A 24278-nucleotide genomic window follows, 5' to 3' on the forward strand; every position below is an offset into this window, starting at 1 on the left:
TGTCTCTCTCTCTCCCTCTCTCTATCTATCTATCTATCTATCTATCTATCTATCTATCTATCTATCTATCTATCTATCTATCTCTCTCTCTCTCTCTCTCTCTCTCTCTCTCTCTCTCTCTCTCTCTCTCCTCCCTCCCTCCCTTCATCTCTCTCTCTCTCTCTCTCTCCCTCACTCTCTCTCCCTTCATCTCTCTCTCGCTCCCTCTCTCTCCCCCCTCTCTCTCCTTTCATCTCTCTCTCTCCCCCTCTCTCTCTCTCCCCTCTTTCTCCTTGCATCTCTCTCTCTCCCTTCATCTCTCTCTCTCTCTCTCTGCCTCTCTCTCCCTATCTCTCCCTCTCTCTCTCGCTGTCTCTCTCTCTCCCTCTCTCTCCCTCTCTCTCCCTCTCTCTCTCTCCCTCTCTCTCCCTCTCTCTCCCTCTCCCTCTCCCTCCCTCTCTCTCTCTGTCTCTCTCTCTCCCTCTCTCTATCTCTCTCTCTCCCTCTCTCTGCCTCTCTCTCTCCCTCTCTCTCCCTCTCTCTATCTCTCTCTCTCTCTCTGCCTCTCTCTCTCCCTCTCTCTCTCTCTCTCTCTCTCTATCTGCCTCTCTCTCTCCCTCTCTCTCCCTCTCTCTCTCTCCCTCTCTCTCACTCTCCCTCCCTCTCTCTCTCTGTCTCTCTCTCTCTCCCTCTCTCTATCTCTCTCTATCTCTCTCTCTCTCTGCCTCTCTCTCTCCCTCTCTCTCCCTCTCTCTCTCTCTCTCTCTCTGCCTCTCTCTCTCTCTCTCTCTCTCTGCCTCTCTCTCTCCCTCTCTCTCCCTCTCTCTCTCTCTCTCTCTCTGTCTCTCTCTCTCCCTCTCTCTATCTATCTATCTATCTATCTATCTATCTATCTATCTCTCTCTCTCTCTCTCTCTCTCTCTCTCTCTGCCTCTCTCTCCCCTCTCTCTCCCTTCATCTCTATCTCTCTCTCTCTCTCTGCCTCTCTCTCTGCCTCTCTCTCTCTCTCTCTCTCTCTCTCTCTCTCTCTCTCTCTCTCTCTCTCTCTCTCTGCCTCTCTCTCTCCCTCTCTCTCCCTCTCTCTCTCTCCCTCCCTCTCCCTCTCCCTCCCTCTCTCTCTCTGTCTCTCTCTCTCTCTCCCTCTCTCTATCTCTCTCTCTCTCTCTCTCTCTCTCTCTCTCTCTCTGCCTCCCTCTCTGCCTCTCTCTCTCTCTCTCTCTCGCTCTCTCTCCCTCTCTCTCTCCCTCTCTCTCCCTCTCTCTCTCTCTCTCCCTCTCTCTCCCTCTCCCTCTCTCTCTCTCTCTCTCTCCGTCTTTAGGCAGTCCATTCCAGGTTCCTGTCAGTGACACAGTGGACAGTTCTAAGGTTAAGTGCATGGGGGAGGGGCTTGGAACCAACGTGCGTGCCAACATTCCACAGGCTTTCTCCGTGGACACCTCTAAAGCAGGAGTCGCCCCTCTACAAGTCAGAGTACAAGGACCCAAAGGTGTGTCTCTTGTGTGTCTCACTCAGACACACAAGAGAGAGACCCACTCTGGTGGGTCTCTCTCTTGTGTGTCTGAGTGAGTACATTTAGTATGTGTGTGTGTGTTTTGATGTTTTTGGTGCTTGTGTGTATGTGTGTGTGTGTGTGTGGTGTGTGTGTGTATGTGTGTGTGTGTGTGTGTGTGTGTGTGTGTGTGTGTGTGTGTGTGTGTGTGTGTGTGTGTGTGTGTGTGTGTGTGTGTGTGTGTGTGTGTGTGTGTGTGTGTGTGTGTGTGGTGTGTAGGTGTAGTGGAGACAGCAGAGTTAGTGGACAATGGAGACCAGACTTACACAGTGAACTACATCCCGACCAGAGAGGGACCTTACTCTATCAATGTACTGTATGCTGACCAAGAGATCCCACGCAGGTAACAAACACACACATAGGTAACATACACATATAGGTAACACAAACACACACACATAAGTAACACACACACACACACATAGGTAACATACACACACACACATAGGTAACACAAACACACACACACACATAGGTAACACAAACACACACACACACATAGGTAACACACACACACACACACACATAGGTAACACACACACACACACATAGGTAACACACACACACACACACATAGGTAACACACACACACACACATAGGTAACACACACACACATAGGTAACACACACACACACATAAGTAACACACACACACACACACATAGGTAACACACAAACACACACATAGGCAACACACACACACACACATAGGTAACACACACACACACACACACACACACACATAGGTAACACACACACAAAGGTAACACACACAGACACACATAGGTAACACACACACACACACACATAGGTAACACAAACACATAGGTAACACACACACATAGGTAACACACACACACACACACATTGGTAGCACACAAACACACACATAGGTAACACACACACACATAGGTAACACACAAACACACACATAGATAACACACACACACACACACACACACACACAAACATAGGTAACACACACACACACACATAGGTAACACACACACACACATAGGTAACACACACACACACACATAGGTAACACACACACACACATAGGTAACACACACACACACATAGGTAACACACACACACACATAAGTAACACACACACACACATAGGTAACACACAAACACACACATAGGTAACACACACACACACATAGGTAACACACACACACACACATAGGTAACACACACACACACACATAGGTAACACACACACACACACACATAGGTAACACACACACACATAGGTAACACACACACACACACCCCACCCCCCCCCCCCACACACACACACACACACACACACAAACACATAGGTAAAACACACACACACATAGGTAACACACACACACACACATAGGTAACACACACACATAGGTAACACACACACACACACATAGGCAACACACACACACACATGGGTAACACACACACACACACACATAGGCAAAACACACACAAACATAGGCAACACACACATAGGTAACACACGCACACACATAGGTAACACACACACACATAGGTAACACACACACACAGGCAACACACACACACACATAGGCAACACACACACACACATGGGTAACACACACACACACACATAGGTAACACACACACACACACACACATAGGTAACACACACACACACACATAGGTAACACACACACACAGGCAACACACACACACACATAGGCAACACACACACACACATGGGTAACACACACACACACACATAGGTAACACACACACACACACACACACATAGGTAACACACACACACACACATAGGTAACACACACACACACACACATAGGTAACACACAAACAAACACATAGGTAACACACACACACAGGCAACACACACACACACATAGGCAACACACACATACACACATGGGTAACACACACACACACACACACATGGGTAACACACACACACACACACACATAGGTAACACACACACACACACACACACATAGGTAACACACACACACACACATAGGTAACACACACACACACGTAGTTAACACACACACACATAGGTAACACACACACACACACGTAGGTAACACACACACACACACATAGATAACGCACACACACACACACATAGGTAACGCACACACACACACACATAGGTAACGCACACACACACACACATAGGTAACACACACATACACACACATAGGTAACACAGACATAGGCAACACACACACTCACACATAGGTAACACACACACACACACACACATAGATAACACACACACACACACACACACACACACACACACACACAAAGGCAACACTCACACACACAGGTAACACATACACAGGTAACACATACACAGGCAACACATAAACACAGTTTTGACACTGCACCCCCCCAGTCCCTACACGGTGCAGGTGTTGCCTACCCATGATGCCAGTAAGGTGCACGCCAGCGGTCCCGGTCTCAACACCACTGGAGTGCCCGCCTCTCTGCCTGTCGAGTTCACCATCGACGTCAAGGATGCAGGAATGGGGCTGCTTGCTGTGCAGATCACTGTGAGTCCTGTCAATAAAGAGGCCAACAAATACATTTCCTCCCACTATGTCTAAATCAAATCAAATCAAATCAAATTTATTTATATAGCCCTTCGTACATCAGCTGATATCTCAAAGTGCTGTACAGAAACCCAGCCTAAAACCCCAAACAGCAAGCAATGCAGGTGTAGAAGCACAGTGGCTAGGAAAAACTCCCTAGAAAGGCCAAAACCTAGGAAGATACCTAGAGAGGAACCAGGCTATGTGGGGTGGCCAGTCCTCTTCTGGCTGTGCCGGGTGGAGATTATAACAAAACATGGTCAAGATGTTCAAATGTTCATAAATGACCAGCATGGTCGAATAATAATAAGGCAGAACAGTTGAAACTGGAGCAGCAGCACAGTCAGGTGGACTGGGGACAGCAAGGAGTCATCATGTCAGGTATTCCTGGGGCATAGTCCTAGGGCTCAGGTCCTCCGAGAGAGAGAAAGAAAGAGAGAATTAGAGAGAGCATATGTGGGATGGCCAGTCCTCTTCTGGCTGTGCCGGGTGGAGATTATAACAGAACATGGCCAAGATGTTCAAATGTTCATAAATGACCAGCATGGTCGAATAATATTACGGCAGAACAGTTGAAACTGGAGCAGCAGCACAGCCAGGTGGACTGGGGACAGCAAGGAGTCATCATGTCAGGTAGTCCTGGGGCATGGTCCTAGGGCTCAGGTCCTCCGAGAGAGAGAAAGAGAGAAGGAGAGAATTAGAGAACGCACACCTAGATTCACACAGGACACCGAATAGGACAGGAGAAGTACTCCAGATATAACAAACTGACCCTAGCCCCCCGACACATAAACTACTACTGCAGCATAAATACTGGAGGCTGAGACAGGAGGGGTCAGGAGACACTGTGGCCCACTCCGAGGACACCCCCGGACAGGGCCAAACAGGAAGGATATAACCCCACCCACTTTGCCAAAGCACAGCCCCCACACCACTAGAGGGATATCTTCAACCACCAACTTACCATCCTGAGACAAGGCTGAGTATAGCCCACAAAGACCTCCGCCACGGCACAACCCAGACAGGATGACCACATCAGTGACTCAACCCACTCAGGTGACGCACCCCCTCCAGGGACGGCATGAGAGAGCCCCAGTAAGCCAGTGACTCAGCCCCTGTAATAGGGTTAGAGGCAGAGAATCCCAGTGGAAAGAGGGGAACCGGCCAGGCAGAGACAGCAAGGGCGGTTCGTTGCTCCAGAGCCTTTCCGTTCACCCTCCCACTCCTGGGCCAGACTACACTCAATCATATGACCCACTGAAGAGATGAGTCTTCAGTAGAGACTTAAAGGTTGAGACCGAGTTTGCGTCTCTGACATGGGTAGGCAGACCGTTCCATAAAAATGGAGCTCTATAGGAGAAAGCCCTGCCTCCAGCTGTTTGCTTAGAAATTCTAGGGACAATTAGGAGGCCTGCGTCTTGTGACCGTAGCGTACGTGTAGGTATGTACGGCAGGACCAAATCAGAGAGATAGGTAGGAGCAAGCCCATGTAATGCTTTGTAGGTTAGCAGTAAAACCTTGAAATCAGCCCTTGCTTTGACAGGAAGCCAGTGTAGAGAGGCTAGCACTGGAGTAATATGATCAAATTTTTTGGTTCTAGTCAGGATTCTAGCAGCCGTATTTAGCACTAACTGAAGTTTATTTAGTGCTTTATCCGGGTAGCCGGAAAGTAGAGCATTGCAGTAGTCTAACCTAGAAGTGACAAAAGCATGGATTAATTTTTCTGCATCATTTTTGGACAGAAAGTTTCTGATTTTTGCAATGTTACGTAGATGGAAAAAAGCTGTCCTTGAAATTGTCTTGATATGTTCTTCAAAAGAGAGATCAGGGTCCAGAGTAACGCCTGATGTCCTTCACAGTTTTATTTGAGACGACTGTACAACCATTAAGATTAATTGTCAGATTCAACAGAAGATATCTTTGTTTCTTGGGACCTAGAACAAACATCTCTGTTTTGTCTGAGTTTAAAAGTAGAAAGTTTGCAGCCATCCACTTCCTTATGTCTGAAACACATTCTTCTAGCAAGGGCAATTTTGGGGCTTCACCATGTTTCATTGAAATGTACAGCTGTGTGTCATCCGCATAGCAGTGAAAGTTAACATTATGTTTTCGAATAACATCCCCAAGAGGTAAAATATATAGTGAAAACAATAGTGGTCCTAAAACGTAACCTTGAGGAACACCGAAATTTACAGTTGATTTGTCAGAGGACAAACTATTCACAGAGACAAACTGATATCTTTCCGACAGATAAGATCTAAACCAGGCCAGAACTTGTCCGTGTAGACCAATTTGGGTTTCCAATCTCTCCAAAAGAATGTGGTGATCGATGGTATCAAAAGCAGCACTAAGGTCTAGGAGCACGAGGACAGATGCAGAGCCTCGGTCCGATGCCATTAAAATGTCATTTACCATGTCTAAGAGTCCTAACCTACCAATACATCTACTCCCACTATGTCTAAGAGTCCTAACCTACCAATACATCTACTCCCATTATGTCTACATCCTAACCTAACAATACATCTACTCCCACTATGTCTAAGAGTCCTAACCTACCAATACATCTACTCCCACTATGTATAAGAGTCCTAACCTACCAATACATCTAATCCCACTATGTCTAAGAGTCCTAACCTACCAATACATCTACTCCCACTATGTATAAGAGTCCTAACCTACCAATACATCTACTCCCACTATGTCTAAGGGTCCTAACCTACCAATACATCTACTCCCACTATGTCTAAGAGTCCTAACCTACCAATACATCTCCTCCCACTATGTCTAAGAGTCCTAACCTACCAATACATCTACTCCCACTATGTCTAAGAGTCCTAACCTACCAATACATCTACTCCCACTATGTCTAAGAGTCCTAACCTACCAATACATCTAATCCCACTATGTCTAAGAGTCCTATCCTACCAATACATCTACTCCCACTATGTCTAAGAGTCCTAACCTACCAATACATCTACTCCCACTATGTCTAAGAGTCCTAACCTACCAATACCTCTACTCCCAATATGTCTAAGAGTCCTAACCTACCAATACATCTACTCCCACTATGTCTAAGAGTCCTATCCTACCAATACATCTACTCCCACTATGTCTACATCCTAACCTACCAATACATCTACTCCCACTATGTCTAAGAGTCCTAACCTACCAATACATCTACTCCGACTATGTCTAAGAGTCCTAACCTACCAATTCATCTAATCCCACTATGTCTAAGAGTCCTAACCTACCAATACATCTACTCCCACTATGTCTAAGAGTCCTTATCTACCAATACCTCTACTCCCACTATGTCTACATCCTAACCTACCAATACATCTACTCCGACTATGTCTAAGAGTCCTAACCTACCAATACATCTAATCCCACTATGTCTACATCCTAACCTACCAATACATCTACTCCCACTATGTCTAAGAGTCCTAACCTACCAATACATCTACTCCCACTATGTCTAAGAGTCCTAACCTACCAATACATCTACTCCCACTATGTCTAAGAGTCCTATCCTACCAATACATCTACTCCCACTATGTCTACATCCTAACCTACCAATACATCTACTCCCACTATGTCTAAGAGTCCCAACCTACCAATACATCTACTCCCATTATGTCTACATCCTAACCTAACAATACATCTACTCCCACTATGTCTAAGAGTCCTAACCTACCAATACATCTAATCCCACTATGTCTAAGAGTCCTAACCTACCAATACATCTACTCCCACTATGTCTAAGAGTCCTAACCTACCAATACATCTACTCCCACTATGTCTAAGGGTCCTAACCTACCAATACATCTACTCCCACTATGTCTAAGAGTCCTAACCTACCAATACATCTACTCCCACTATGTCTAAGAGTCCTAACCTACCAATACATCTACTCCCACTATGTCTAAGAGTCCTAACCTACCAATACATCTACTCCCACTATGTCTAAGAGTCCTAACCTACCAATACATCTACTCCCACTATGTCTACATCCTAACTTACCAATACATCTACTCCCACTATGTCTAAGAGTCCTAACCTACCAATACATCTACTCCCACTATGTCTAAGAGTCCTAACCTACCAATACATCTAATCCCACTATGTCTAAGAGTCCTATCCTACCAATACATCTACTCCCACTATGTCTAAGAGTCCTAACCTACCAATACATCTAATCCCACTATGTCTAAGAGTCCTATCCTACCAATACATCTACTCCCACTATGTCTAAGAGTCCTAACCTACCAATACATCTACTCCCACTATGTCTAAGAGTCCTAACCTACCAATACCTCTACTCCCACTATGTCTAAGAGTCCTAACCTACCAATACATCTACTCCCACTATGTCTAAGAGTCCTATCCTACCAATACATCTACTTCCACTATGTCTACATCCTAACCTACCAATACATCTACTCCCACTATGTCTAAGAGTCCTAACCTACCAATACATCTACTCCCACTATGTCTAAGAGTCCTAACCTACCAATACATCTACTCCCACTATGTCTAAGAGTCCTAACCTACCAATACATCTACTCCCACTATGTCTAAGAGTCCTATCCTACCAATACATCTACTCCCACTATGTCTACATCCTAACCTACCAATACATCTACTCCCACTATGTCTAAGAGTCCTAACCTACCAATACATCTACTCCCACTATGTCTACATCATAACCTACCAATACATCTACTCCCACTATGTCTAAGAGTCCTAACCTACCAATACATCTACTCCCACTATGTCTAAGAGTCCTATCCTACCAATACATCTACTCCCACTATGTCTACATCCTAACCTACCAATACATCTACTCCCACTATGTCTAAGAGTCCTAACCTACCAATACATCTACTCCCACTATGTCTACATCCTAACCTACCAATACATCTACTCCCACTATGTCTAAGAGTCCTAACCTACCAATACATCTAATCCCACTATGTCTAAGAGTCCTATCCTACCAATACATCTACTCCCACTATGTCTAAGAGTCCTAACCTACCAATATATCTACTCCCACTATGTCTAAGAGTCCTAACCTACCAATACATCTAATCCCACTATGTCTAAGTGTCCTAACCTACCAATACATCTACTCCCACTATGTCAAAGAGTCCTAACCTACCAATACATCTACTCCCACTATGTCTAAGAGTCCTAACCTACCAATATATCTACTCCCACTATGTCTAAGAGTCCTATCCTACCAATACATCTACTCCCACTATGTCTAAGAGTCCTAACCTACCAATACATCTACTCCCACTATGTCTAAGAGTCCTAACCTACCAATACCTCTACTCCCACTATGTCTAAGAGTCCTAACCTACCAATACATCTACTCCCACTATGTCTAAGAGTCCTATCCTACCAATACATCTACTCCCACTATGTCTACATCCTAACCTACCAATACATCTACTCCCACTATGTCTAAGAGTCCTAACCTACCAATACATCTACTCCCACTATGTCTAAGAGTCCTAACCTACCAATACATCTACTCCCACTATGTCTAAGAGTCCTAACCTACCAATACATCTACTCCCACTATGTCTAAGAGTCCTATCCTACCAATACATCTACTCCCACTATGTCTAAGAGTCCTAACCTACCAATACATCTACTCCCACTATGTCTACATCCTAACCTACCAATACATCTACTCCCACTATGTCTAAGAGTCCTAACCTACCAATACATCTACTCCCACTACGTCTAAGAGTCCTATCCTACCAATACATCTACTCCCACTATGTCTACATCCTAACCTACCAATACATCTACTCCCACTATGTCTAAGAGTCCTAACCTACAAATACATCTACTCCCACTATGTCTACATCCTAACCTACCAATACATCTACTCCCACTATGTCTAAGAGTCCTAACCTACCAATACATCTAATCCCACTATGTCTAAGAGTCCTATCCTACCAATACATCTACTCCCACTATGTCTAAGAGTCCTAACCTACCAATATATCTACTCCAACTATGTCTAAGAGTCCTAACCTACCAATACATCTAATCCCACTATGTCTAAGTGTCCTAACCTACCAATACATCTACTCCCACTATGTCTAAGAGTCCTAATCTACCAATACATCTACTCCCACTATGTCTACATCCTAACCTACCAATACATCTACTCCCACTATGTCTAAGAGTCCTAACCTACCAATACATCTACTCCCACTATGTCTAAGAGTCCTATCCTACCAATACATCTACTCCCACTATGTCTACATCCTAACCTACCAATACATCTACTCCCACTATGTCTAAGAGTCCTAACCTACCAATACATCTAATCCCACTATGTCTACATCCTAACCTACCAATACATCTACTCCCACTATGTCTAAGAGTCCTAACCTACCAATACATCTACTCCCACTATGTCTAAGAGTCCTAACCTACCAATACATCTACTTCCACTATGTCTAAGAGTCCTATCCTACCAATACATCTACTCCCACTATGTCTACATCCTAACCTACCAATACATCTACTCCCACTATGTCTAAGAGTCCTAACCTACCAATACATCTACTCCCACTATGTCTAAGAGTCCTATCCTACCAATACATCTACTCCCACTATGTCTACATCCTAACCTACCAATACATCTACTCCCACTATGTCTAAGAGTCCTATCCTACCAATACATCTACTCCCACTATGTCTACATCCTAACCTACCAATACATCTACTCCCACTATGTCTAAGAGTCCTAACCTACCAATACATCTACTCCCACTATGTCTACATCCTAACCTACCAATACATCTACTCCCACTATGTCTAAGAGTCCTAACCTACCAATACATCTACTCCCACTATGTCTAAGAGTCCTATCCTACCAATACATCTACTCCCACTATGTCTACATCCTAACCTACCAATACATCTACTCCCACTATGTCTAAGAGTCCTAACTTACCAATACATTTACTCCCACTATGTCTACATCCTAACCTACCAATACATCTACTCCCACTATGTCTAAGAGTCCTAACCTACCAATACATCTAATCCCACTATGTCTAAGAGTCCTAACCTACCAATACATCTACTCCCACTATGTCTAAGAGTCCTAATCTACCAATACATCTACTCCCACTATGTCTACATCCTAACCTACCAATACATCTACTCCCACTATGTCTAAGAGTCCTAACCTACCAATACATCTACTCCCACTATGTCTAAGAGTCCTATCCTACCAATACATCTACTCCCACTATGTCTACATCCTAACCTACCAATACATCTACTCCCACTATGTCTAAGAGTCCTAACCTACCAATACATCTAATCCCACTATGTCTACATCCTAACCTACCAATACATCTACTCCCACTATGTCTAAGAGTCCTAACCTACCAATACATCTACTCCCACTATGTCTAAGAGTCCTAACCTACCAATACATCTACTTCCACTATGTCTAAGAGTCCTATCCTACCAATACATCTACTCCCACTATGTCTACATCCTAACCTACCAATACATCTACTCCCACTATGTCTAAGAGTCCTAACCTACCAATACATCTACTCCCACTATGTCTAAGAGTCCTATCCTACCAATACATCTACTCCCACTATGTCTACATCCTAACCTACCAATACATCTACTCCCACTATGTCTAAGAGTCCTAACCTACCAATACATCTACTCCCACTATGTCTACATCCTAACCTACCAATACATCTACTCCCACTATGTCTAAGAGTCCTAACCTACCAATACATCTACTCCCACTATGTCTACATCCTAACCTACCAGTACATCTACTCCCACTATATCTAAGAGTCCTAACCTACCAATACATCTAGTCCCACTATGTCTACATCCTAACCTACCAATACATCTAGTCACACTATGTCTAAGAGTCCTAACCTACCAATACATCTACTCCCACTATGTCTAAGAGTCCTAACCTACCAATACATCTAATCCCACTATGTCTAAGAGTCCTAACCTACCAATACATCTAATCCCACTATGTCTAAGAGTCCTAACCTACCAATACATCTAATCCCACTATGTCTACATCCTAACCTACCAGTACATCTACTCCCACTATATCTAAGAGTCCTAACCTACCAATACATCTACTCCCACTATGTCTAAGAGTCCTAACCTACCAATACATCTACTCCCACTATGTCTAAGAGTCCTAACCTACCAATACATCTACTCCCACTATGTCTAAGAGTCCTAACCTACCAATACATCTAATCCCACTATGTCTAAGAGTCCTAACCTACCAATACATCTAATCCCACTGTATTTAAGGGTTTTAGCCAGGTGTAGGAGATGGTATGCTTACCAAGGTTACGGGCGGGCTAGCCTATAGTGTGTCTGTCTCATCTTCATGGTGACCTCATCTGTCGGACTGTTTCGATGTAATCTGACTGTCTGTTTCCATGGTGACTGTCTCCAGGACCCAGAGGGGAAGCCTAAGAAGGCCAGTGTCTGTGACAACCAGGACGGGACCTATCTGGTATCATATGTACCTGACATGGTGGGTCGTTACACCGTGCTGATAAAGTATGGAGGGGACGAGATCCCTTACTCCCCCTACCACGTCAGGGCTCTACCTAATGGAGACGCCAGCAAGTGTATCGTCACAGGTAGGACACACCGATTGTACGTAACTGTATTGATTGATTATTTGTGCATTAGTGTGCCCTCCACCCCACATACACATACCTTCCTCCCTTCCTACTCCCTTCCTCCTCCCCTCCTCATCCCCCTCCTCCCTTCCTCCTCCCTTCCTCCTCCCTCCTTTCCTCCCCTTCTCCTCCCTTCCTCCTCCCCTCCTCACCCCCCTCCTCCCTTCCTCCTCCCTTCCTCCTCCCCTCCTCCCCTCCTCCTCCCCTCCTCCCTTCCTCCTCCCCTCCTCACCCCCCTCCTCCCTTCCTCCTCCCTTCCTCCTACCCTCCTCCCTTCCTCCTCCCTCCCATCCCCTGCTCCTCCACTCCTCCTCCACTCCTTCACTCCTCCTTCACATTTGCTTCCTCCTCCCCCTTCTCCCTTCTTCCTCCCCTCCTCCTCCCCTCCTCCCTTCTTCCTCCCCTCCTCCTCCCCTCCTCGTCCCCTCCTTCACTCCTCCTCCCTCCCCTCCTCCACTCCTCCTCCTCCCCTCCCCACCCCCCTCCTCCTTTCCTCCTCCCTCCCCTCCACTCCTCCTCCCCTCCTTCCTCCTCCCCTCCTTCCTCCTCCACTCCTCCTCCACATTTGCTTCATCCCTCCGTTTGGAGCACCAGTTGTTGCCTCTCATTGTTTTTGTCACTGTTTCACTCCCCTGCTTCCACCCTTCTCTTTCTCAGTGTCAATCGTAGGCCACTGCCTGGGTAAGAACACTTAGATGGTATATCCACGAGTCTGGTCTGGTCTAGTTCCGTCTCTGGGTAAGAACACTTAGATGGTATATATCCACGAGTCTGGTCTGGTCTAGTTCCGTCTCTGGGTAAGAACACTTAGATGGTATATATCCACGAGTCTGGTCTGGTCTAGTTCCGTCTCTGGGTAAGAACACTTAGATGGTATATCCACGAGTCTGGTCTGGTCTGGTTCCGTCTCTGGGTAAGAACACTTAGATGGTATATCCACGAGTCTGGTCTGGTCTGGTTCCGTCTCTGGGTAAGAACACTTAGATGGTATATCCACGAGTCTGGTCTGGTCTGGTTCCGTCTCTGGGTAAGAACACTTAGATGGTATATCCACGAGTCTGGTCTGGTCTGGTTCCGTCTTTGGGTAAGAACACTTAGATGGTATATCCACGAGTCTGGTCTGGTCTGGTTCCGTCTCTGGGTAAGAACACTTAGATGGTATATCCACGAGTCTGGTCTGGTCTGGTTCCGTCTCTGGGTAAGAACACTTAGATGGTATATCCACGAGTCTGGTCTGGTCTGGTTCCGTCTCTGGGTAAGAACACTTAGATGGTATATCCACGAGTCTGGTCTGGTCTGGTTCCGTCTCTGGGTAAGAACACTTAGATGGTATATATCCACAAGTCTGGTCTGGTCTGGTTCCGTCTCTGGGTAAGAACACTTAGATGGTATATATCCACGAGTCTGGTCTGGTCTGGTTCCGTCTCTGGGTAAGAACACTTAGATGGTATATCCACGAGTCTGGTCTGGTCTGGTTCCGTCTCTGGGTAAGAACACTTAGATGGTATATATCCACGAGTCTGGTCTGGTCTGGTTCCGTCTCTGGGTAAGAACACTTAGATGGTATATATCCACGAGTCTGGTCTGGTCTGGTTCCGTCTCTGGGTAAGAACACTTAGATGGTATATCCACGAGTCTGGTCTGGTCTGGTTCCGTCTCTGGGTAAGAACACTTAGATGGTATATATCCACGAGTCTGGTCTGGTCTGGTTCCGTCTCTGGGTAAGAACACTTAGATGGTATATATCCACGAGTCTGGTCTGGTCTGGTTCCATCTCTGGGTAAGAACACTTAGAAGATAGATCCACTAGTCTGGTCTGGTCTGGTTCCGTCTCTGGGTAAGAACACTTAGATCATCAAATCAAATCAAATTTATTTATATAGCCCTTCTTACATCAGCTGATATCTCAAAGGGCTGTACAGAAACCCAGCCTAAAACCCCAAACAGCAAGCAATGCAGGTGAAGAAGCACAGTGGCTAGGAAAAACTCCCTAGAAAGGCCAAAACCTAGGAAGAAACCTAGAGAGGAACCAGGCTATGAGGGGTGTCCAGTTCTCTTCTGGCTGTGCCGGGTGGAGATTATAACAGAACATGGCCAAGATGTTCAAATGTTCATAAATGACCAGCATGGTCCAATAATAATAAGGCAGAACAGTTGAAACTAGAGCAGCAGCACGGCCAGGTGGACTGGGGACAGCAAGGAGTCATCATGTCAGGTAGTCCTGAGGCATGGTCCTAGGGCTCAGGTCCTCTGAGAGAGAGAAAGAAAGAGAGAAAGAGAGAATTAGAGAGAGCACACTTAAATTCACACAGGACACCGAATAGGACAGGAGAAGTACTCCAGATATAACAAACTGACCCTAGCCCCCTGACACATAAACTACTGCAGCATAAATACTGGAGGCTGAGACAGGAGGGGTCAGGAGACACTGTGGCCCCATCCGAGGACACCCCCGGATGGGAGAACTTGCACAATTGGTGGCTGACTAAATACTTTTTTGCCCCACTGTATATCAACGAATTGGCGAGACCTGTAACTTCTTCTTTAAGAGGCTCCTCTGTCCTCCACTTGTTACCTGTATTAATGGCACCTGTTTGAACTTGTTGTCAGTATAAAAGACACCTGTCCACAACCTCAAACAGTCACACTCCAAACACCACTATTGGCAAGACCAAAGAGCTGTCAAAGGACACCAGAAACAAAATTGTAGACCTGCACCAGGCTGGGAAGACTGAATCTGCAATTATTAGGAAATGGAAGACAGACAAGACCACTGATAATCTCCCTCGATCTGGGGCTCCACGCAAGATCTCACCCCATGGGACCAAAATGATCACAAGAACGGTGAGCAAAAATCCCAGAACCACACGGGGGGACCTAGTGAATGACCTGCAGAGAGCTGGGACCAAAGTAACAAAGCCTACCATCAGTAACACACTACGCCGCCAGGGACTCAAATCCTGCAGTGCCAGACATGTCCCCCTGCTTAAGCCAGTACATGTCCAGGCCTGTCTGAAGTTTGCTAGAGAGCATTTGGATGATCCAGAAGAAGATTGGGAGAATGTCATATGGTCAGATGAAACCAAAATATAACTTTTTGGTAAAAACTCAACTCGTCGTGTTTGGAGGACAAAGAATGCTGAGTTGCATCCAAAGAACACCATACCTACTGTGAAGCATGGGGGTGGAAACATCATGCTTTGGGGCTGATTTTCTACAAAGGGACCAGGACGACTGATCTGTGTAAAGGAAAGAATGAATGGGGCCATGTATCGTGAGATTTTGAGTGAAAACCTCCTTCCATCAGCAAGGGCATTGAAGATGAAACGTGGCTCGGTCTTTCAGCATGACAATGATCCCAAACACACCGCCCGGGCAATGAAGGAGTGGCTTCGTAAGAAGCATTTCAAGGTCCTGGAGTGGCCTAGCCAGTCTCCAGATCTCAACCCCATAGAAAATCTTTGGAGGGAGTTGAAAGTCTGTGTTACCCAGCAACAGCCCCAAAACATCACTGCTTTAGAGGAGATCTGCATGGAGGAATGGGCCAAAATACCAGCAACAGTGTGTGAAAACCTTGTGAAGACTTACAGAAAACGTATGACCTCTGTCATTGCCAACAAAGGGTATATAACAAAGTATTGAAATAAACGTTTGCTATTGACCAAATACTTATTTTCCACCATAATTTGCAAAATCCTACAATGTGATTTTCTGGATTTTTTTTCTCATTTTGTCTGTCATAGTTGAAGTGTACCTATGATGAAAATTACAGGCCTCTCTCATCTTTTTAAGTGGTAGAACTTGCACAATTGGTGGCTGACTAAATACTTTTTTGCCCCACTGTATATGTTGAAGACGGTGGGGCTTAAGTTGCATCCCGTCTCAACCCACGGCCCTGTGGGAAGAATTTTTTTTTTTTTGCCAATTTAACTTCTTATGGGTATGTGGAACACTACCGTCCCACCGGGCCAACATCCAGTGAAATTGCAGAGCGCCAAATTCAAAAACAGAAATACTCATAATAAATATTCATAAAACATGTGTTATACATCGGTTTAAAGATGAACTTCTTGTTTATCCAACCGCAGTGTCAGATTTCAAAAAGGTTTTACGGTGAAAGCCGATATTATCTGAGGACAGAGCCAAGCACACAAAACATTACAAACAGTTACCAGCCAAGTATTGGAGTTACAAAAGTCAGAAATAGCGATAAAATTAATCACTTACCTTTGATGATCTTCATATGGTTGCACTCACAAGACTCCCAGTTTCACAATAAATATTTGTTTTGTTCGATAAAGTCCCTCTTTATATCCAAAAATCTCAGTTTTGTTGGCGCGTTTTGTTAAGTAATCCAATGGCTCAAAGGCAGTCACAACAGGCAGACGAAAAATCCAAATATTATGTTTATAATCAATCCTCAGGTTGATTTTAGTCATAATAATCAATAATATTTCAACAGAACAATTGCTTCGTCAATATAAAAGAAAAACAAGAAACGTGTGCTCTCGGTCGTGCGCACCAAACCGGTCTGGCGACTTCCCAGGGTCCACTCACTCAAAGTGGTCTTACTCCCTCATTTTTCAGAATACAAGCCTGAAACAATTTGAGTCCTAAGTCATGGGATACAGTGTAGGCAGTCAATGGAACTACAAACATTTAAAAAAATCCACTTCCTGGATGGATTTTTCTCAGGTTTTCGCCTGCCATGTCAGTTCTGTTATACTCAGACATCATTTTAACAGTTTTGAAAACTTTAGAGTGTTTTTTATCCAAATTATATGCATTTCCTTGCTTCTGGGCCTGAGTAATATGCAGTTTAATTTGGGAACGCTTTTCATCTGGAGGTGAAAATAGTGCCCCCTAGTGAGGTTAAATCACACACCTGTTGTTTGTGTACATGGATCTTATAATGTTGTATGTTTTTCCCCCAACACCACTTTCCATCAATTTGTATAGCAGACCCTCATGCCAAATTGAGTCAAAGGCTTTTTTGAAATCAACAAAGCATGAGAAGGCTTTGCCTTTGTTTTGGTTTGTTTGTTTGTTTGTCAATTAGGGTGTCCAGGGTGAATACGTGTTTTGTCGTATGGTAATTTGGTAAAAAGCCAATTAGACATTTGCTCAGTACATTGTTTTCACTGAGGAAATGTACAAGTCTGCTGTTAATGATAATGCAGAGGATTTTCCCAAGGTTGCTGCGGTGGTTATTGGCGTCAAATTTGTCTCCACTTTTGTGGATTGGGGTGATCAGTTCTTTGTTCCAAATATTGGGGAAGATGCCAGAGCTAAGGATGATGTTAAAGAGTTTAAGTATAGCCAATTGGAATTTGTTATCTGTATATTTTATAATTTCATTGAGGATACTATCAACACCACAGGCCTTTTGGAGTTGGAGGGTTTGTATTTTGTCCTGTAGTTCATTCAGTGGAACTGGAGAATCCAGTGGGTTGTCGTTAATAGTTGATTCTTTAGATTTGTATTTGATCTTGTATATGTTTTTTTGCTGTCTGTTGTTTGTTATAGAACCAAAAAGATTGGAGAATTGATGTATCTATCTATTGATCTCCGTTTTGGATAGATTACTCTCTGTGGTGTTTGTTTAGAGTTTTCCAATTTTCCCAGAAGTGGTTAGTCTATAGATTCTTCAATTACATTGAGCTGATTTCTGACATGCTGTTCCTTCTTTTTCCGTAGTGTATTTCTGTATTGTTTTAGTGATTCACGACAGTGAAGGTGAAGACTCAGGTTTTCTGTTTCTTGTTGGATTGTTTCTCAATTTATTTATTAGGTTTTTGCATTCTTCATCAAACTGTCTGTCATTGTTGTTCGTTTTCTTCGGTTTTCATGGTCTCATCAGAGAGGTCTCATCTCTACTCTCATCAGAGAGGTCTTTGAAACCTTGAATAAGGGTTTCAAATTTGGGGAAATGACACTCTCTAATTGTTTTATATTTTTGACATTTTGCCAGGAAATGCATCTCTTGTCTCAGGTTCTGCTGTTGTGCAGTGGTTGCACAGCCTTTCCTCTACAGGGAGCCAGGTTTTCCTGTGTCTACCCTTCTCAATGGCAAGGCTGTCATCACTCAGCCTGTACTTTGTCAAGGATTTTCCAAGGTTTTGAGTGACCATGGTCAAATAGTTTGCCACAGTGTACTCTTTCTTTCTCTCTCTCTTTCTTTCTTTCTTTCTTTCTTTCTTTCTTTCTACTAATATAGTCTAACAGTAGAAGATGGCATGGGGGCATTGTGTTCCTTACTTGTATAGTGCTTTAAGGAGAATAGGGCTCATGGGATCATGGAGATGATACATGGAGGGAGGGAGTCTCAGACTTTTTCTTTGTGTCTGACTCTATTTCCCTCTCCATCTCTCCATCCCTCTACCTCTCCATCCCTCTCCATCCCTCCATATCTCCATCCCTCTACCTCTCCATCCATCCCTCCATCTCTCCATCTCTCCACCTCTCTCAGGGGCTGGTGTGGGTACGGCCATCCAGAGTGGCGAGCAGACCGTCATCACTGTGAATGCAAAGGCTGCTGGAAAAGGAAAGGTGAAAATGAACAGATTTAGGGTTAGTGTTAGGGTTAGGGGGTTAGGGTTAGGGTTAGGGTTAGGGGGTTAGGGTTAGGGTTAGGGTTAGGGGGTTAGGGTTAGGGTTAGGGGGTTAGGGTTGGGGTTAGGGTTAGGGTTAGGGTTAGGGTTAGTGTTAGGGTTAGGGTTAGGTTTGTAGTAGGTCTTGACCTTGTATTGCACTGGTTCTTTGTAATTCCCCTCACCGTGTGGTTTGTATGTGACGCTGCGATGAATGAAAAATGTAACTGATAAAAACAGAGTGAATAAAGGATGGATAAGTAGATGTAGACGTGGTGGAGAATGAGGATGGAACCTTTGATATCTTCTACCCCCCCCCCTCCTCTCTAGGTGACGTGCAGTGTGTGTGCCTCAGAAGGGGTGGAGTTAGATGTAGACGTGATGGAGAATGAGGATGGAACCTTTGATATCTTCTACACTGCCCCCCAGCCTGGAGATTACTGTATCTGCGTTCGCTTTGGAGGGGAACTCATCCCCAACAGCCCCTTCCTGGTCACGGTACGTAACTCATCCCCAACAGCCCCTTCCTGGTCACGGTAGGTAACTCATCCCCAACAGCCCCTTCCTGGTCATGGTACGTAACTCATCCCCAACAGTCCCTTCCTGGTCATGGTATGAAACTAATCCCCAACAGCTCCTTCCTGGTCACGGTACGTAACTCATCCCCAAGAGCCCCTTCCTGGTACGTAATGTAACTCATCCCCAACAGCCCCTTCCTGGTCATGGTATGGAACTCATCCCCAACAGCCCCTTCCTGGTACGTAATGTAACTCATCCCCAACAGCCCCTTCCTGGTCATGGTATGGAACTCATCCCCAACAGCCCCTTCCTGGTACGTAATGTAACTCATCCCCAACAGCCCCTTCCTGGTCACGATACGTAACTCATCCCCAACAGCCCTTTCCTGGTACGTAATGTATCTCATCCCCAACAGCCCCTTCCTGGTCATGGTATGGAACTCATCCCCAACAGCCCCTTCCTGGTACGTAATGTAACTCATCCCCAACAGCTCCTTCCTGGTCACGGTACTTAGAGTGAGACATACACACACACACACACACACTCACACACACACACACACACACACACACACACACACACACACACACACACACACACACACACACACACACACATACGGACACACATAGTCACACAGAGATACATGCAGATGTACATCCGACCTGGGTTCAAATACATGGGTATTTGAGTATACGGTATTTAAAATACTTGTTTCTGTGTATTTGAAAATACAAGTACTTGTATTTGACTATTTGAATGGTTATTTGTAAAAACCTGTCACGCCCTGACCATAGAGAAACTTTTTTATTCTCTATTTTGGTTAGGTCGGGGTGTGACTAATCTAGGTTGTTTATGTCTATGTTGGCATGGTATGGTTCCCAATCAGAGGCAGCTGTTTGTTGTTGTCTCTGATTGGGGATCATATTTAGGCAGCCATTTCCCCACTGTGTTTTGTGGGATCTTGTTTCTGTGTAGTTGCCTGTGAGCACTGTTTGAGCTTCACCTATCGTTTATTCTTTATTGTTTTTTGTGCGGTTCACTTCTATAAAAAATGTTGAACCGATTTCAAGCTGCGCTTTGGTCCGAATGTTCTTACGGCGATCGTGACAAAACCAACTAGATTTTCCAATACTTATTTTGTAATGCGGTGCATGCCTCTCCACTCCCTCTCCTGGCAGGGAAGTCAGGCGCAGGAGAATGAACTGTTTAATAAACATCAAAACGTCAGAAAACCAAAGTATACAAAATAACAAATAGAGTGTGGAAAACCCGCCGCACACCAGAATCGACAATAAACACCTATATTCAACAAACAATCTCCGACAAGGACATGAGGGGAAACAGAGGGTTAAATACACAACATGTAATTGATGGGATTGGAACCAGGTGTGTAGGAAGACAAGACAAAACCAATTGAAAATTAAAAAATGGATCAATGATGGCTAGAAGGTCGGTGACGTCGACCGACGAACAAGGAGAGGGACCGTCTTCAGAGGAAGTCGTGACAGTGCAGGTTAAATCCCCAGGTTAAATCCCCAGGTTAAATCCCTGGGTTAAATTCCTAGGTGAAATAACTAGATTAAATACTGAGGTTAAATAACCAGGTTAAATCCCTGGGTTAAATTCCTAGGTTAAATAACTTGGTTAAATACTGAGGTTAAATAACCAGGTTAAATACCTAGGTTGAATCCTCTGGTTAAATACCTAGGTTTAATCCCTGGGTTAAATACCCGGGTTAAACACCCTGGTTAAATACCCGGGTTAAATACCTAGGTTAAATACCTAGGTTAAATACCTAGGTTAAATCCCCAGGTTAAATACCTAGGTTAAATACCTAGGTTAAATCCCCAGGTTAAATACCTAGATTAAACACCCTGGTTAAATAACTAGGTTAAATACTGAGGTTAAATAACCAGGTTAAATCCCTGGGTTAAATACCTAGGTTGAATCCTCTAGTTAAATAACCAGGTTAAATCCCTGGGTTAAATACCTAGTTTAAATCCTCTAGTTAAATACCTAGGTTAAATCCCTGGGTTAAATTCCGGGTTAAATACCCGGGATAAACCCCCGGGTTAAATCTCCAGGTTAAATCTCCAGGTTAAATCCCCAGGTTAAATCCCTAGATTAAATAACCTGGTTAAATAACCGGGTTAAATACCTGGGTTAAATACCTGGGTTAAATACATGGGTTAAATACCTGGGTTAAATACCTAGGTTAAATCCCCAGGTTAAATACCTAGATTAAATACCCGGGTTAAATACCTGGGTTAAATACCTAGGTTAAATCCCCAGGTTAAATACCTGGGTTAAATACCTAGTTTAAATACCCAGGTTAAATACCTGGGTTAAATGCCTGGGTTAAATGCCCGGGTTAAATGTCTGGGTTAAATACCTAGGTTAAATATCAACGTTAAATAACTGGGTTAAATCCCTGGGTTAAATCCCTGGGTTAAATACCTATCAAATCAAAAATCAAATCAAATTTATTTGTCACATACACATGGTTAGCAGATGTTAATGCGATTGTAGCGAAATGCTTGTGCTTCTAGTAGCATTGTTTAAAGTGGCTAGTGATACATGTATTACATAAAGATGCAGTAGATGATATAGAGTACAGTATATACATATACAAATGAGATGAGTAATGTAGGGTATGTAAACATTATATTAAGTAGAATTGTTTAAAGTGGCTAGTGATATATTATACATTGATTTCCATCAATTTCCATTATTAAAGTGGCTGGAGTTGAGTCAGTATGTTGGCAGCAGCCACTCAATGTTAGTGGTGGCTGTTTAACAGTCTGATGGCCTTGAGATAGAAGCTGTTTTTCAGTCTCTCGGTCCCAGCTTTGATGCACCTGTACTGACCTCGCCTTCTGGATGATAGCACCTGGGTTAAATACCTGTCTTAAATCCCCGGGATAAATACCCAGGTTAAATACTTAGGTGAAATACCCATGTTAAATGCCTAGGTTAAATACCTATGTTAAATAACCGGGCTAAATACCTAGTTTAAATCCCTGGGTTAAATACCTAGGTTAAACACCCAGGTTAAACACCCAGGTTGAACACCCTGGTTAAATACCTGGTTTAAATACCCGGGTTAAATACCCAGTTTAAATACATAGGTTAATGCCTATCTTAAATAACCAAGTTAAACACGTAGGTTAAATCCACAGGTTAAATCCACAGGTTAAATCCCTGGGTAAATTACCTAGGTTAAATACCTGGGTTAAATACCCAGGTTAAATCCCAGGGTTAAATACCCAGATTAAATCCCTTGGTTAAATACCTTGGTTAAATACCTGGATTTAAAAAACGGGTTTAAATACCTGGATTAAATACCTGGGTTAAATACCCAGATTAAATACCTGGGTTAAATACCCAGATTAAATACCAGGTTTAAATACCCAGATTAAATACCTGGTTTAAATACCCAGATTAAATACCTGGGTTAAATACCCAGATTAAATACCAGGTTTAAATACCCAGATTAAATACCTGGTTTAAATACCCAGATTAAATACCTGGTTTAAATACCCAGATTAAATACCTGGGTTAAATACCCAGATTAAATACCTGGGTTAAATACCCAGATTAAATACCAGGTTTAAATACCCAGATTAAATACCTGGGTTAAATACCCAGATTAAATACCAGGTTTAAATACCCAGATTAAATAACGGGTTTAAATACCCAGATTAAATGCATTTTTCTAATTCTTTACAACTGTACTTCCAAATACATTTACATTTTGAACTATTTGTCTTTTCAAATTCAATATATCTGACTTACCTCCAATGTATGCGTAAATAATTGAAATATTTGCAACAGATTTTAAAACCTGTGGTCTTTGCAGGTGTGTGAGTCTTTGATTGGTTAATGAGACCTCTTGGCCCGCCCTCTCTCTACAGCAGCTGCTCATTGGACTGTCCAGAGACACAGAGCTCGTTGGTCTAGTGGAGGTGACAGAACGTTGCAGATAGAAATGTAACCAATAGATCTGACACCTTCTGACAGACAATCATGCCTGTTCTAGACTACACATTTCTATGTGAACGTTGTGTAACGTTGAGCCCTCGTAAACCCCAGAGCCTAGTCAGACAAACTCACATCTCTTCTATTCCTCTCCACTCCCCTCCTTACCTCTCCTCCTCTTATCCCTTTCTCCTCTTCCCTCCTTCCCCTCCCCTTCTCCCTTCTTACCTGCTCCCCTACTTCCCCTCCCTCCTCCCTCCTACTTCCCCTCTCCTCCTCCCTCCTACTTCCCCCCTCCACTCCTCCATCCTCTCCCTCAGGCATTGGAAGGAGCCCCCTCAGATC

The 24278-nt window shown here is 44.0% G+C and overlaps 1 protein-coding gene across 1 annotated transcript in view; it reads left to right on the top strand.

Moving 5' to 3' along the window:
* LOC139416981 (filamin-A-like) overlaps nt 1-24278 on the top strand; it is a 165723-nt gene that overhangs the window by 96547 nt on the left and 44898 nt on the right. Inside the window, exons 25-31 of the mRNA XM_071166212.1 lie at nt 1298-1465; nt 1748-1871; nt 3928-4084; nt 12612-12801; nt 19313-19392; nt 19764-19931; nt 24254-24278. The exon at nt 24254-24278 is cut by the window's right edge and continues 50 nt beyond it. Coding sequence (XP_071022313.1) covers nt 1298-1465; nt 1748-1871; nt 3928-4084; nt 12612-12801; nt 19313-19392; nt 19764-19931; nt 24254-24278 — 912 coding nt within the window. The remainder of the gene's footprint in view (nt 1-1297; nt 1466-1747; nt 1872-3927; nt 4085-12611; nt 12802-19312; nt 19393-19763; nt 19932-24253) is intronic.

The sequence above is a fragment of the Oncorhynchus clarkii genome, chromosome 9, assembly GCF_045791955.1.
Source record: "Oncorhynchus clarkii lewisi isolate Uvic-CL-2024 chromosome 9, UVic_Ocla_1.0, whole genome shotgun sequence".
Lineage (NCBI taxonomy): Eukaryota > Metazoa > Chordata > Actinopteri > Salmoniformes > Salmonidae > Oncorhynchus > Oncorhynchus clarkii.